Here is a 14,765-nt window from a genome sequence, read left to right on the forward strand (position 1 = left end):
AGCACAGCAAAACAAACAAAACACAAAAGCCTTCCCTGTGTTCCCAGTTACTCTCTGAAGACACATCTCAATGATTCTTCTGTATTTTCTCACACGACTATTTCTATTCTTTTCCCTCAGACCATTTTCATTTCAACCTCTCTCCAATAGCCCCTAGAATTATGCTCTAATATCACTTTTTATTCCCCAAGTGGTATTGGGAATAGAACCCAGGACATTTTACCACTGAGCTTTACCCTCAGCACTATTTTTAAAACAATGTCCCAGGCTGGGTGTGGTGGTGCACACTTGTAATCCTAGCGCTTGGGAGGCTGAGACAGGAGGAGGGTACAGGTTTCAAAGCCAGCCTCAGCTACTGAGGCTCTCAGCAACTTAGTGAGACCCTGTTTCCAAATAAATTATGAAATAGGTCTGGGAGTATAGCCAAGAGATAGAAAAGCCTCTGGGGTTTTTCCACCCCCAGTACCACCAAAAACCAAAACAAAACAACAAACAAACAATGTCCCATGGTCAGGCATGGTGGTGCTTGCTTGTAATCCTAGTACTTGGGAGGCTGAGACAGAAAGATCAGTTTTAAGGTCAGCCTCAGCAATTTAGGCCCTTCAAAACATAGTGACTCTATTGCAAAATAAAACAGGATGGGGGAGGGGGCCCCTCAGAATTAGAATGCCCCTGAGTTCATCCCAATTACCAAAAAGAAAAACAAAAAGCAGACACAAAAAAAGGGGGGGAATCCCCCCACAAAAACAAAATGTCCCACTAAGTTGCTGAAGCTGGTCTTGAACCTGTGATCCTCCTGTCTCATTCCTCTAAGTACTGGGATTACAGGTGTGCGCTGCCATGCCTGGCCACAGTATCACTGTGTGTGTGTGGATATACTACTGGAGAGTGAAACTGGAGGCTTCTGGGGGTTGAATCTAAGGCATTCACCTCTGAACTATACCCCATCCCTATTTTTATTTGGAAACAGGGTCTTCTGGGTTGATGAGTTTCATTACTTGCTGAAACTGTTCTGAACCTGTGACCCTCCTGTCTCAGCCTCCCAAGTACTGGGATTACAAACCTCTGCCACCATGCCTGGCTTAAATTAAACTGAGATTAAAACCAAGCTGTGTGTGGTGAGGCACACTTGTGAGCAATTTAGTGAAACCCTGTTTCAAAACAATGAATAAAATAGAGCCAAGGGGCCGGGCATGGTGGCGCACACTTGTAATCCCTGCGTTTGGGAGGCATGTGAGACAGGTGGATCGCGTTGGTTCGAAGCCAGCCTTGCTAGCTTAAGAGACCCTGTTTCCAAATAAAGAGTTGGGGGTATAGCTCAGAGGTGGAATGCTCCTGGGCTCAATCTCCAATACCCCTCACACAAAATAAAAATAAAAAGGGTTGAGAGATGAGAATTGGAACATTCAATTCAGAGGTAGAATGCCCTAGCACTGAAAACAAACAAACAAAAAAGCAACAACTCCCCCCAATGATTCCAGACTCCTCAGAATGAGTAAGATCCTTTTACACTTAAAATAATGTGAATTATCATTTAACAAGTTGTGTTTAGAATTTCTAAGCTTGACAACAAACAAATGAAAAATTACCATCTCCTTCCAGGTCATCCGTTTCATCAGCCCAGCTGACTGGTTTGGGGACATAGGTGCTTCCTCCACCAGTCCCCCCATCCTCAGCCAGAAAGTCTGTTAGGGAGATAGTCTTCCCCTTCTTATTCTTCTTTTTTGCTGTTTTGAAAATGCAAAAGAAAAAGTTATTCATAACTACTTGGGTACTTACTAAATTCCACAATGAAGTATCATTAAATATATTATAAAGGCAATACAAAGGTCCAGAGGACCGGATCATGGTATATTTATATAAGAGAGTACTATGCAGATGTAAATCTAAAGAAAGCACAATATAATGCTCAAGAAAGAATTAATCAGTAAGTGAAAAACTAAAAAAGTCCTTGAATATATATTTTATACACACAACTGTGTATAAAAAGGGAAGGATGTGTAACATTCCCCTCTGGATGGTATTGATGGGGTAGGGCAACCTCTTATTTGCTACTACATTCACTAATTTACCATTTGAAGTTATGCGTGTGGTGCTGAGGACTGAACGAACAGCCTCATACATGCTGGGCAAGTATCCTACTGCTGAGCTAAACCCCCAGCCCCATTTGGGAGTTTTAATTTGGCAACAACCTCTACTTAAGATAGATTAACAAAAAAGACATTACTACATTTATTGCTCTTTGGATACAAAGATAAGACAAAATTCCTATCTCATATAAATCATGTAATATGGTGCTTTTGAGGACTGATCAATATTTGAAAAATGAAGCCAGGCGTGGTGGCGCACGCTTGTAATCCCTGCACTTGGGAGGCTGAGACAGGAGGATCACACAGGTTCGAAGCCAGCTTCAGCTACTTAGTGAGGCTCTCAGCAACTTAGTGAGACCCTGTTTCCAAATAAAATATAAAATAGGTCTGGGAGTATAGCCCGGAGGTAGAAAGCCTCTGGGTTCTACCCCCAGTATCACAAAAAATAAAAAAATAAAAAATTGAAAAATGAGCATGAAAAAGATGAACCATAACTATGAATTTTTAGAAAGCTTGAAGCTGCTCAGGGTTTTTCCATCAAACCCCCGGATTCAATTCCCAGTACCACACACATACAAAGATATGACATTAAAAGAAAATTAAGAAAATCTTAACAACCAACACATTTAAATGTTTTGAGAGTTTTCTGTGTGTATGAAATACTTAGAAATCCCCAAAGGCTCCATTTAGTGGACTGACTCAAGCTCTCTATCCTTAGAACTTCTGAGATGGCACAACCAATAGCTAGTTCAGAAGGGACTAAGTTCTAGAACTGGCCTACCCACATTCCTACATGATTAAGAAAAAAGCAAGCAGCTTTGTTGTAACAAAAATTAGTTTTCTGGCTCTTATAATTAATTCCTTTTCAATGTTCCAATTCTCATCTAACCCAAGATGACCAAGTACCTGTAACTTGGTACCTGCCTTTTTCTTTTGTTGGTAGTAGGGACTGAACCTAGGGCATTCTACCTCTGAGGCACACCCCCAACCCTTTTTAATTTTTGAAACAGGGTCTAGTTAAATTGTTGAGGCTAGCCTTGAACCTGTGATTCTACAACTGGATTTACAGGAGTGTGTCACCACATCTATCATTTCTTTTTGAGGTACTGGGGATGGAATCCAGAGGCATTCTGCCTCTGAGCTACACCCTCCATCCTTATTTTAAAACAGCCTCCCAAGTACCAGAATTACTGGTATGTGCCACCATGCCTATAATTTCAGAATTTGGAAGGCTGAGACAGGAGGATTGCAGGTTCATGGCCAGCCTCTACAACTTAGTGAGGTCCTATTTCAAAACAAAATATGAAATGGGCTGGGAGTGTAGCCTGAAGGTAGAATGTTTGAGTTCCACCCCAGCACCAAAAAGAACCCAAAGTATTATGATCTCAATGTGCAAAGCAAATCAACTTGGCTGAAATGTCAATTAACGATGGCCAGGAACAGAAAACTTCCATATTATTCTCAAGCGACTCAACACTAATCTGGCCTCAAAAGTATGATTTATGGTCATGTAGATCAGTCATTCTGTTCTAGCTGTGAATCGTTATTCAGAGGTTGGGTCCTTTAGCACTAATACTGCACAAAGATCCAGAAGAACTTGAATAAGCTAATTTGAACAAGACATAAAGTAGAATACTTATAGCACACAGGCTTATTTTAGTCCTTTTCATATCCATTAGTTTGAAAATAGTGTCTGAGATTAGTATGATGCTTGCCAAGATCCTCACCCTGCTAGAGCTTAATCTAGTCTCATCAGCTAATACCTAATTATTAACCTGTCCTGCCACTGGGAAAATAAAAATAAAATTGGTGGTCAGTTCACTGAGGTCAAATTTAATGTAAGAACAGTAATAAACTGAGTAAGGTATTCCTTTCTCCTTGTTCTACATACACATACCAACCAAAATAGCAGAATCTGGAATTAACCTGTCCTTTGATCTGACTTGGCTTAATCAACTTAAGTTCAGGGTTTCTCAACTGTTAACCCCTTGATTCTTCTGACAAACAAGTCTTGCACTTTAATGTCATCGGGTATTCCAAAATAAATAGCATGACTAACACATTATCAAGCCACTGTTAACTTGAAAATGCCTTTTCAGCCAGGCTTGGTGGCCCACACTTGTAATCCCTGAGCTTGGGAGGCGGAGACAGGGGGATCATGCAGGTTTGAAGCCAGCAAGGCTGGCTGTTTCCAAATAAATAGGTCTGGGAGTGTAGCCTGGAGGTAGAAGGGTTTCCAGGAACCCCAGTACTACCACACACACAAAGTCTTCAAATCATATATTTCCCATTCTTCTATGATTGCCACCCTTTCCTCTGGTTGAGAAATCTCACCAATGGATGAGGTCTTTGAAACAAAATAAAATGCTATTGTGAGATTCCTTTTTTTTTTTGTGGTACTGGGGATGGAATTCAGAGGACTTCTGGCTATAATCCCAGGCGTATTTTATTTTTTATTTGGAAACAGGATCTAAGTTGCTGACAGCCTCAGTAAATTGCTGAGGCTGGCTTCAAACCTATTATCCTCCGGTTTCAGCCTCCCAAGTACTGAGATTACAAGTGTGTGCCACCATGCCCAGCTCCATTACAAGATTTTTTTGGGGAGGTACTAGAAATGGAAGCCAGGAGCCTCTGAGCTACACCTCACTGTCCTATTTTTTGAAACGCAGTCTAAGTTGCAAAAGGCCTTGCTAAGTAGCTGAGGCTGTCCAGAGAACCCCTATCCTCCAGTCTCCGCCTCCCAAATGCTGGATTACAGGAGCAGGGCTCCAAGCCTGCTTCTCCATTACAAAATTTCTAACTACTTAAATCTCACAACAGCATTGACTTACAGTATTACAGTTTTTTTTTTTTTTTTTTTTTTGCAGGTCTGGGGATGGAACCCAGGGGCATTCGACCTCTGACCTCCGAGCTACTCCCCCTGCCCTATTTTTTATTCTTTATTTTGAAACCAGGTCTCACTGTGTTGCAGAGGGCCTCAACTAAGTAGCTGAGGCTGTCCCCGAACTGCGATCCTCCAGTCTCAGCCTCCTGAATGCTGGGATTACAAGCCTGCGCCACCACGCCCAGCTACAATATAAGGTTTTAAAAAAGTAGCCCTTAAGCTGGGCCAAGCTTGTAATCCTCAACCTCAGCTACTTTGTGAGGTCTTTTGCAACTCAGTGAGTGGCCAGCCTCAGAAACATGCAAGGCCCCAAATTTAGTGAGCCCGTTTCAAAATAAATAAAGCTGGGTGTGGTGACGCACACTTGTAATCCCAAATGGTAGGCTGAGACAGGAGGATTGTGGATTGCAGACAGTCTCAGCTACTTAGTGAGGCCCTCTGCAACTTAGGGATGTAGCTCAGAGGTCAAATGGCCCTGGATTCCATCTCCAGACCCACCCCCCCAATATATATATGAAAATAGGGCTGGAGGTAGAGTTCAGAGGTGGAATACTCCTGGGGTTCAATCCCTAAAAATAAGAAGTAGCCCTTAAACCGGGTATGGTGGCTCACGCTTGTAAATCCAGCATTTGGGAGGAGCAGTTCATGGACAGTCTCAGCTCCTTAGGGAGGATTCTGAAACTCAAGTAAGTGAGACCTGTTTAAACATCAAGAATAAAAAATAGGGCTGGGGTATAGCTCTGGGTTCCATCCCAGTACCACACACATACAAAAAAGTAGCCCTTAAAAGCAAAATCAATTAGCTTAAAGTGGGTGCTGACATTTGCCTCCATGACCTTTGCTCCTCCAGTACCTAAGGCCATTATATATTCAGGACTTTGCAGGGTGGTGGCACATGCTTGTAATCTCAGTACTTGAGAGGCTCAAACAGGAGGACTGCAGGTTTGCAGCCAGCCTCAGCTACTTAGTAAGGCCCCCTGCAACTTAATGATACCCTGTCTCAAAGAATAAGTATCAAGGTTCCAAGTATATCCATCCCTTGCCACTATGACCAAACTGCTCCAATTCTTTTATGCTCCGTAAATCTTACATTAATTAATAAACTCACCCCTCACAAAACAACACTTGCCAATTAAAGCCAAACTCATCTGGACCAAGGGTTGTGGTGTGGAGCTCTCTCTCTCACCTCAAGTTCATTATACACCTATTAATTTTATTTACTAGTATTGGGGACTGAACATAGGGGCATTCTACCTCTGAGCTACACCCCAGCCCTACTGTTTATTCTTTAATTTGAAACAGGGTCTCACTGAGTTGCAAAGGGCCTAAGTAGCTGAGGCTGCCTGTGAACCATGAGCCTCCCATCTCAGCCTCCCAAGTACTGGGACTACAAGTGTGAGCCACCATTATACACCCATTTAAATACAAAATCTTAAAAACAAAACATCTTCCAAAACTGCTTTTAGGTCTAGAAATCCTTTAAGAGGCAATATATTTGTGTTCTTAATAGGCTTTGTTACAAAAATATAATCAGCTTTATTTCTTCTTTTTTGGGGGGGACAGTACTGGGAATTGAATCCAGGGGCATTCTATCTTTGAGCTACACCCCATCCCTACTTTTTATTCTTTTTATTTGAAACAGGGTCTCACTGAGTTGCAAGGGGCCTAAGTAGCTGATGCTGTCCTTTAACTCTCTAGGCCTCGACTCAAGCTTAATTCTTAAATCAGGATTTCCCTCAATTTCAGCATTACTGACATTTTTAGACTGGGTAATTTTTGTTGTTGTGGAGGGCCATCTGCACATTATAACACATTCAGCAGTACCTCTGCTTCTCTACTCATTAGCTAGAAGTAAACCCAAACACCCTTGTCCCTAAAATTGCTCAAATGATCATGAAACGATCTGGGGGTAATATGGGAAAAGACAAAACCATCCCTTTCTTTGAAAGTCACTGTTTTTTTTTTTGGCAATGGAAGTTAAACCAAGGGGCATTCTATTTCTGAGATGCACCCTCAGCTTTTTATTTTGAAACAGGGTCTCATTAAGTTGCGGAGGCTGGCCTCAGACCTGTGTCTCAGCCTCCCAAGCACTAGGATTACAGTTAGGCATCATGAAGCCTGGCTGCTGTTAAGGGAAAGTTCCCACTTCAACACCTGAAAGTACTAATTAAAAAAGACAGTTATATATATATAAAGTACATTAGCAGAACAGTGCAATAAACTGAGTTCTTTGGATTCTGAGGTTGCTGCATGTAGAAAATGCTTCCTCTACTTTTCTTCTCAAAGTGCTTCCCTATTATCACTCCACCGAAATAGTAAAAAAAAGCACCAAAGGTCAGATGTAGGAATAATAAAAATCTAAACTGGGTGCTAGTTATTTCTTTCCCCCCTTTTTTTTTTTTGGTACTGAGGGTGGAACCCAAGGGCATTCTACCTCTGAGATATACCCGCAGCTCTATTTTTTACTCTATTTTGAAACAGGGTCTCCCTGAGTTGCAAAGGGCTGCAACTCAGTTGCAGCTGAGGCTGGCAGTGAACCAGGATCCTCCTGTCTCAGCCTCCTAAATGCTGATATTACAAGCCTGGGCCACCACACCTACTTGATGCTAATTATTTCTAAACAAAGGACACCCTTAAAATACTATAAGTAATAAAGCTTACCCATAAAATGCAGGCCTATTCTGTATCTTTTTTTTTTGTGCGGTACTGGAAAGCAAACTCAGAGCATTATACCTCCAAGCTACACTCCACCCTATTTTATTTTTTACTTTGAAACAGGGGCCTTGTAAGTTGCCAAGAGCTTGACTAAGTTGCTAAGGCCAAACCTTAATGTCTCAGCATCAAGTACTGGGATTGCCAAATGCTTGTAATCCCAGCATTTGGGGGGATAGAGATTCAAAGTCAATCTCAGCTACTTAGTGGTCCCTTGCAACTCAATGAGACCCTGTTTAAAGAATAAAAAAATCAGGCTGGGGGTTGTAGCTCAGAGGTAGAATGCCCCTGGGTTCCATCCTCAGCACTGAAAAATAAATAATACCCTAAAAAAAATAGGGCTGGGGGTGTAGATTGAGGTACAATGCCCCTGGGTTCTATCCCCAATATCGCAAAAAATAAATAAATAAAAATAAAAATAAAGAGAAAAAAAAGGGAGACAGGCCTTCTTACTGAGCTTGCTTATGCATTTCTGTGACCCTAGTATTTAGGAGGCTGAACCAGGAGGATACAAGATTCCAGGCCAGCCTTGGCAATGCTCTCAACAACTAAAGGAAAATTTGTTAAAAAGGGGGGGGGGGCCCTCAGGGCAGGATGCCCCTGGGGTTCAATCTATAGTAGCCCCTCAAAAATATGCCTAAATTTAGACATTGCCACTTATTTTGTTGGTTTTTAACCCTTCTGAATGCATTAGTAACTAAGTAACCTAAGGAAGTGTCACAAAACTTGTACACAAACAGTGCTGCTTGTTTATACCAGCACTTTTGGGGTGGTACTGGGGATTAAAGTGAGGAGCACTATACCCCTAAGCTATACCCCAGCCCCACTTTATTCTTATTTTGAAACAGGGCAGCTAGGTTGATGGTAGTCTCACTACTTGCTGAGGCTGTCCCTGAACCTGCAAACCTCCTGTCTCTGCCTCCCAATTACTGGAATTACAGCATGGGCCACCAAGCCAGGTTTACCTTTTATTTTGAAGCAAGGTCTCACTAAGTCACCACATGCCAGCCTTGAACCTGCAAGCCTCCTTTCTCAGTTTCCCCATACTGGGATTACAGGCATGCATCACCATGCCTACCTAGTTAGTAGTACTTGTAGCTGAGGCTGGTTGCAAACTTGCAATCCTCTGGTCTCAGCTCATACAAAAAAGGAAAACAATCCAAATGCCCATCAACTAATGAATAAAGAAAATCGAGTATATCCATACAATGAGATATTATTTGGCAAAAAAGTAATGATATATCCTATTTTAAGTATGAGCCTTGAAAACATTAAAGCTAAATAAACTCAGCACAGTTCATGTGTTATATGATAATGCCATTTATACCAAGTGTTCAGAATAGGCAAATCCCAAGAAAAAGTAGAATGGCTGGCAGCAGGGCATGGTGTCACAAGCCTATAATGCCAGCTACTTAGTAGTCTGAGGCAGGAGGATCACAAGTCTGAGGTAACCTGGGTAACTTAGGAACACTCAGTGTCAAGTAAAATAAAAACGGCTAGCCAGATGTGGCACACGCCTATAATTCCAGAACTTCCAAGCCTGAGACAGGATCCAGGTTCGAGGACAGTCTCGGCAAGTAGTGAGACTCATTAACCTAGTGAGATTCTGTTTCCAAATAAATATAAAATAGGGGTAGGGTGTAGCTCAGAGGTAGGTTGAGCCTCTGGGCTCCATCTTCCGTGCCCCTAAATAAATAAAAAATAAAAAGGGCTGAGCCTGGGCACACCTGTAATCCTCAGCAACTTCACAAGGCACTCAGCAATTTAGCAAGAGCTTGTTTCAGAACAACAACAAAAGGGTTATAGGTGTAGCTTGGATGTAGAATGCCTCTCTAAACTACTGCTTTGTGGTTGGTTCAATTTCTGGTACCCCCAAAAACAAAACAAATGGCTGAGAATATAGTAATGATGGTTTAATAGCTCTGTGAATATACTAAAATCACTAGGAGCTGAGCATGGTGGAGCATGCCTGTAATCCCAGTCCATGGGAGGCTGAGACAGGAAGATCACAGGCTTGCAGCCAGCCCAGCTACTTAGTTCTCCACAAGGAAGCAAGATCCTATTGCAAAATAAAGAATAAGTAATAGGGCTGGGGTGTAGCTCAGAGGTAGAATGCCCCTGATCAATCTCAGTACTGAGAAACAAAACAAAAACACTAAGCGCTGAGTATGATGGGGCCTGCCTGTAATCCCAGTATTTGGGAGGCTGGGACAGGAGGATGGTATATTGAGGGCAGTCTCAGCAAGAAGTGAGACCCTGTTTCAAAGTAAGAAATAGCAGGGCATAGTTGGCTGCGACAGAAGGATCATAGGTCCACAGCCAGAACCAGAAACTTGTGAGGCCACCTGCACTCAGTGAGATCCTGTTTCAAAATAAGGAGTAAAATAGGGCTGGAGGTGCAGCTTAGAAGTAGAATAAATACCCCGGGTTCAACCTCTAGCACTACACACACACAAAAATAAAATTAAAATCCAGCGGGGTGTGTGTGTGTGTGTGTGTGTGTGTGTGTGTGTGTGTGTGTGTGTGTCTTGTAGGTAGAATGCCTCTAGATACCATCCCCAGAACCATACACACACAAAGAAAGCAGGTAGTTTACAAACATATAATGGCAACTCTTTAAACCATTTTTTAAAATATGAAGGCCAGCACAAAAGAAAACCACTGAATACCATCTTCCCCCATAAAAGATTTTTGAAGTATTATGCAAAGGAAAGACCTAATGTGTTTACATATACTATTTCCAATTTTAAATGTTAACCTATTATCAAATGTATTTGATTTCTTATTGCTAATGGAAGAGCTGATAAACCACGTCCACTTTACAGATGAGGATCCTGGGATGCAAAAGGTAGGCTTTAAAGTTATACTAAATACTATAATAAAAACCTCATGTATTTGGGCCAGGCGTGGTGGCACACAATTGTAATCCTAGCATTCAGGAGATTAGAGACCCGTCAAGCTGCTTAGCTGAGGCCCTTAGCAACTCAGTGAGACCCTGTTTTAAAATAAATAAAAAGCAGGGCTGGGGGTGTAGCTTGGAGGTACACTGCCCCCAGGTTCCACCCCCATACAGCAAAAACAAAACAATAATAAAAAGGACAACAACAACAAAAACACAACTCATATATATATTTTTTGGTGGTACTGGGGGTGGAACCCAGGGGCTTTCTACTTCTGGGCTACACTCCCAGACCTATTTTATACTGCATTTGGAAACAGGGTCTCACTAAGTTGCTGAGAGCCTCATTAAGTAGCTGAGGCTGGCTTCCAAACTGTGGAACCCTTCTGTCTCAGCATCCCAGCATATGCTACCACGCCCAGTAAAACACCTCGTATTTTTAAGTATTTACTTGGTAGTATTGAAGGATGAACTCAGGGGCTTTCTACTTCCAAGCTATACACCCAGCCCTAATTTTTGTTTTTTTTAAAAAGGGTCTCACTTTAGTTTCTTTTCTTTTTTGGTGGTACTGGGGTTCCTGGAAGCCCGTCTACCTCCGTGCTATACTTCCAGACCTATTTTTACATTTTTATTTGGAAACGGGGTCTCCTAAGCCATTGGCGCGGCTGGCTTCGAACCTGTGCAATCCTCCTGTCTCTACATCCCAAGCGGGGGATTATAAGCGTGCGCCACTACACCCGGCATCATTTTAGTTTCTGAGAGCCTACATAGCTGTGGCTGGCCAGGAACCTGTCTGTGATCCTCATCTCAGCCTCCCACGTACTGGGATTATAAGCGTGTGCCACCATGCCAGGCTTCTATTTTTTATTTTGAAACAGGGTTTCACCAAGTTGCTGAGGGTATTGCTAAAGTTGCTGAGGCTGGCAATGAACCTAGGGTCCACCTGGTCCAACCTCCCAAGTACTGGGATTAGAGGAGTGTACTACCACCCCATCAAGGAGTTTTATTTTTTTTGTGTGTGGTACTGGGGGTGATACTTTGTTTGGAAACAGGTTGCTGAGAGCCTCACTCAGTAGCTGAAGCTGCCTTCAAACCTGTGCAGATCCTGTCTCAGCCTCCCAAGCACTGGGATTACAAAGTGTGAGCCACCTCGCCCAGCTGGAATTTTCTTTTAAAGAGGCCAACTAAGGAATTAAATGCTCACCTTAACATATCAAGTTTCCCAGAAATTTAAACTATCCTCATTTAATAGTTCTGATACTTTCAGTTAATGAATGTCAATAATGGATCACATTGGAAGCTGGTATTGCTATGAAAAATTTTGTGGTTTCACTGAACAATGAATGAGACCTATGAGCCAAGTGTGATGGTACAGGTCTGTAATTCCAGCTATTCCAGAGGCTGAGGCTGGAGGACTTCAAGTTCAAGGCCAGCCTGGGCAACTAAGTAAGATCCCTTTTCTTAAGCTGAGTGTGGTGGTGCTCACTTCAAATCCCAGTACTGGGAGGTTGAGACAGGAGGATTTCAGGTTTGCAGCCGGCCTCACCAACTGAGACCCTGTTTCAGAATAAAAAATAAAGCAAGGCTAGGGGTGTAGCTAAGAGGTAGAATGCCCCTGGGCTCAATCCTCAGTACAAATAAATAAAGCTTGGAATGTAGTTCAGTGGTAGAGCACTCGCCTAGCTTGAGTTGAGGCTCTAGGTTCAACCCTCAGTACCACAAACAAAAAGATAAGACTTATCAAGTTGTATCATGAGTTTTCAGAAGGAAAACCCATTTCCAAACTTTGGACATATTTGTCACTCAGCAAAGTCAATAAATACCATGGGAAAAATTCAAAGAGTAAAGAAATTTGACAAATTTCAAATTCCTCAAGGGTAAACTGAGAAAACAAATTGATATTTTTCATCTCTGAACATTCCACAAAAGTTATGGAGAAAGTAAATATAAACTTTCCATCAAACAATAATAAACTGTGAAGGTGGCAAATGCGGGCCAAATAAGTACTTCACACAATAATTTAAAATACGAGCATTCTGCCCAGGGTAGTGGCACATGCCTGTAAATCCCTGTACTTGGATGGCTGAGACAGGAGAATCAGAGGTTGGGGGCCAACTCTAGCAACTTGGCAAGACTTGTTTCAAGCTCCTGAGTTCAATCCCCAGAAATTTTAAACACACACACACAGTAAACTTCTAATTATGTTATTGGCCAGCACCTCGACTTAAAATGACACCTTAGTACCTCCAATGTTAAAGGAGTCAGGAGCCTCCATGATTTTGACATTGCTCTTCCACCTTCGAGCAGTACAACCTTGAATAAATCAGCTGGAAGATACCACCATTTCCTTATATTACCTCTGGGGATCAAATGAGACAACACACATAGAAATGCTTGGCTAATTATGGGATACAGCAATGCAAGCTATTATGCTCAAATGTTTAGCAAAATGCAGGGCCAGGCTTAAAAGAAACTATATCCCTAAAAATAAATGCCACGAAATGCTACAAAGCCCCACTGCTACACTTTTAGGTTAATTATAAAAGCAAGTAAAAAGGTAAGGTAGTGATATCCTCCCAAATAAGTCTAAAAAAAAAAAAACGAACCGATTTGGGAGAATGAGACAGAAGGACTGCAGGTTCGAAACAAGCCTCAGTAACTTACTGAGACCGTTTCCAAGTAACAACAAAATAGGGATAGGGGGTGTAACTTGGTAACTAGAAAGCCCCTGGGTTCAATTCCCAGCAAAATACACAGTTTTAGTTACTTAAGGAGAAAAAAGCTGAATCATAAGTACTAAACTTCAACCAAAATGGATGCTCCCTAAGGGGACGGGTCTATCTTGTCCACCTCACCTCCCAACACTCGGAACTGTGCATGGCATAAAGTTCTGATCAGCAAAAATGTGTTGGTTGAGAGGGGAAAAAAACCCGGCTAGGGGGGAAATCTTGGTGCCCACTCCAGCTTCCTCTTCCAACACGTGGGCGCACCACCCTGAGTTCCCGACCTCAAACTCCGCTGGCACCAATCTCCAACCCTAACACACATCCCGCGGGGCCGGGCCACACTCCGAAGGGGAAGGGCAGAAAGCAGAAGGCCGAGCGGGCGCGGGCGCGGGGCTCCCATCTGGACTCCGGCGCGGCCGCCCCGCGCGCCGCGTTCCAACCGCCCCGCCCTCCCCGCCGCCGCCGCCCGCGCGGTCCAAGGTGCGCGGCCCGCGCGCCAACCGCCTCCTTCCGTCCTCCACGCGGCGCTCCCACGTCTACGCGGAGGCCTCGCGCCGGCCTCCCGCAGCTGTCTCCGCGCTTCCTCCTCCGATCCAAGTCTGAGTCCACCATTACTGCCCACTCCGGCCTCGCGCAGACGGGGTGGAAAGGGTGTGAGGGGGAGGGGACGGTGTCCTTCCCCTCCCCCCCAAACATCCCAAGCGATAACCTCGCGCGGCCACGCCGCCAGCCTGCCGCAGCCCCCAGGCCCGAAGGGCGCCGGCGCCGCCCGCTCCCCGACTCCAGGAAGGCGTGGACCGGGCTCGGAGGCTGGTTTCGGAGCCCGGTCCTGGGCCGCGCTCGGCCGCTCACTCACCTGAGGCCGCCATGTTGGGAGAGGGAGAGAGAACGCAAAAGACCCGGATGAGGCAATCACGTGATTATAGCGGGCGCGTCGGGCTGGGAGACGCGGCGCTGGGAGGGGGCGGGGAGGGGAGGTCGGAGGCCGAAGGCGGGGCGCCGCGGCTCCAGGTTCGTAAAGCAGCGCGAGGAGGTGGCGCGGCGTCCGACGGGAAGACCTGCGCGACATGTGGCCACGGGGGTGGGGCCTGAGCTGTCGCGAAACCCTGACGCTTTACGTGGGGCTGCGCGCGGCCGCCGGCCGGGCTGTCCTACTTCCGGCTGGCGGGGTCAGGGGGAGGGGCCGGCCGCGGGGCCGCTTCCGTGGAACGGGGCGGGCTGCGCTCTAGAATGGGCGGGCCACAATTGATTTTCTGAAAGGGAAGATTCGCGGGTGGGTTTTTTTTTTTTAAGTGGCCTTTTGTAAAGGCAAGGTAAGTCCAATGTCCCGTGTAAAGATGGTTTTGATTAGGCGTGTTTGAAGGGGAAAGAAGGTAAATATTTGAACACGCAATTGCCATAGGCTTTTAACCTCACTTAATCCTTCAGAGCGTATATTAATATTTCATTCAGTG

The 14,765-nt window shown here is 44.2% G+C and overlaps 1 protein-coding gene across 1 annotated transcript in view; it reads right to left on the reverse strand.

Moving 5' to 3' along the window:
- The window catches only part of EIF4B (eukaryotic translation initiation factor 4B), a gene marked incomplete at its 5' end in the record, with an annotated part of 35,145 nt that extends 20,965 nt beyond the window's left edge, over positions 1-14,180 (reverse strand). The window contains 2 exons of the mRNA XM_080704878.1: positions 1,590-1,727; positions 14,168-14,180. Of these exons, the coding sequence (XP_080561004.1) occupies positions 1,590-1,727; positions 14,168-14,180 (151 nt within the window). The remainder of the gene's footprint in view (positions 1-1,589; positions 1,728-14,167) is intronic.
- Positions 14,181-14,765: the final 585 nt, after the last annotated feature.

Source organism: Muscardinus avellanarius (genome assembly GCF_963383645.1).
Source record: "Muscardinus avellanarius genome assembly, chromosome: 11".
Classification (NCBI taxonomy): Eukaryota; Metazoa; Chordata; class Mammalia; order Rodentia; family Gliridae; genus Muscardinus; species Muscardinus avellanarius.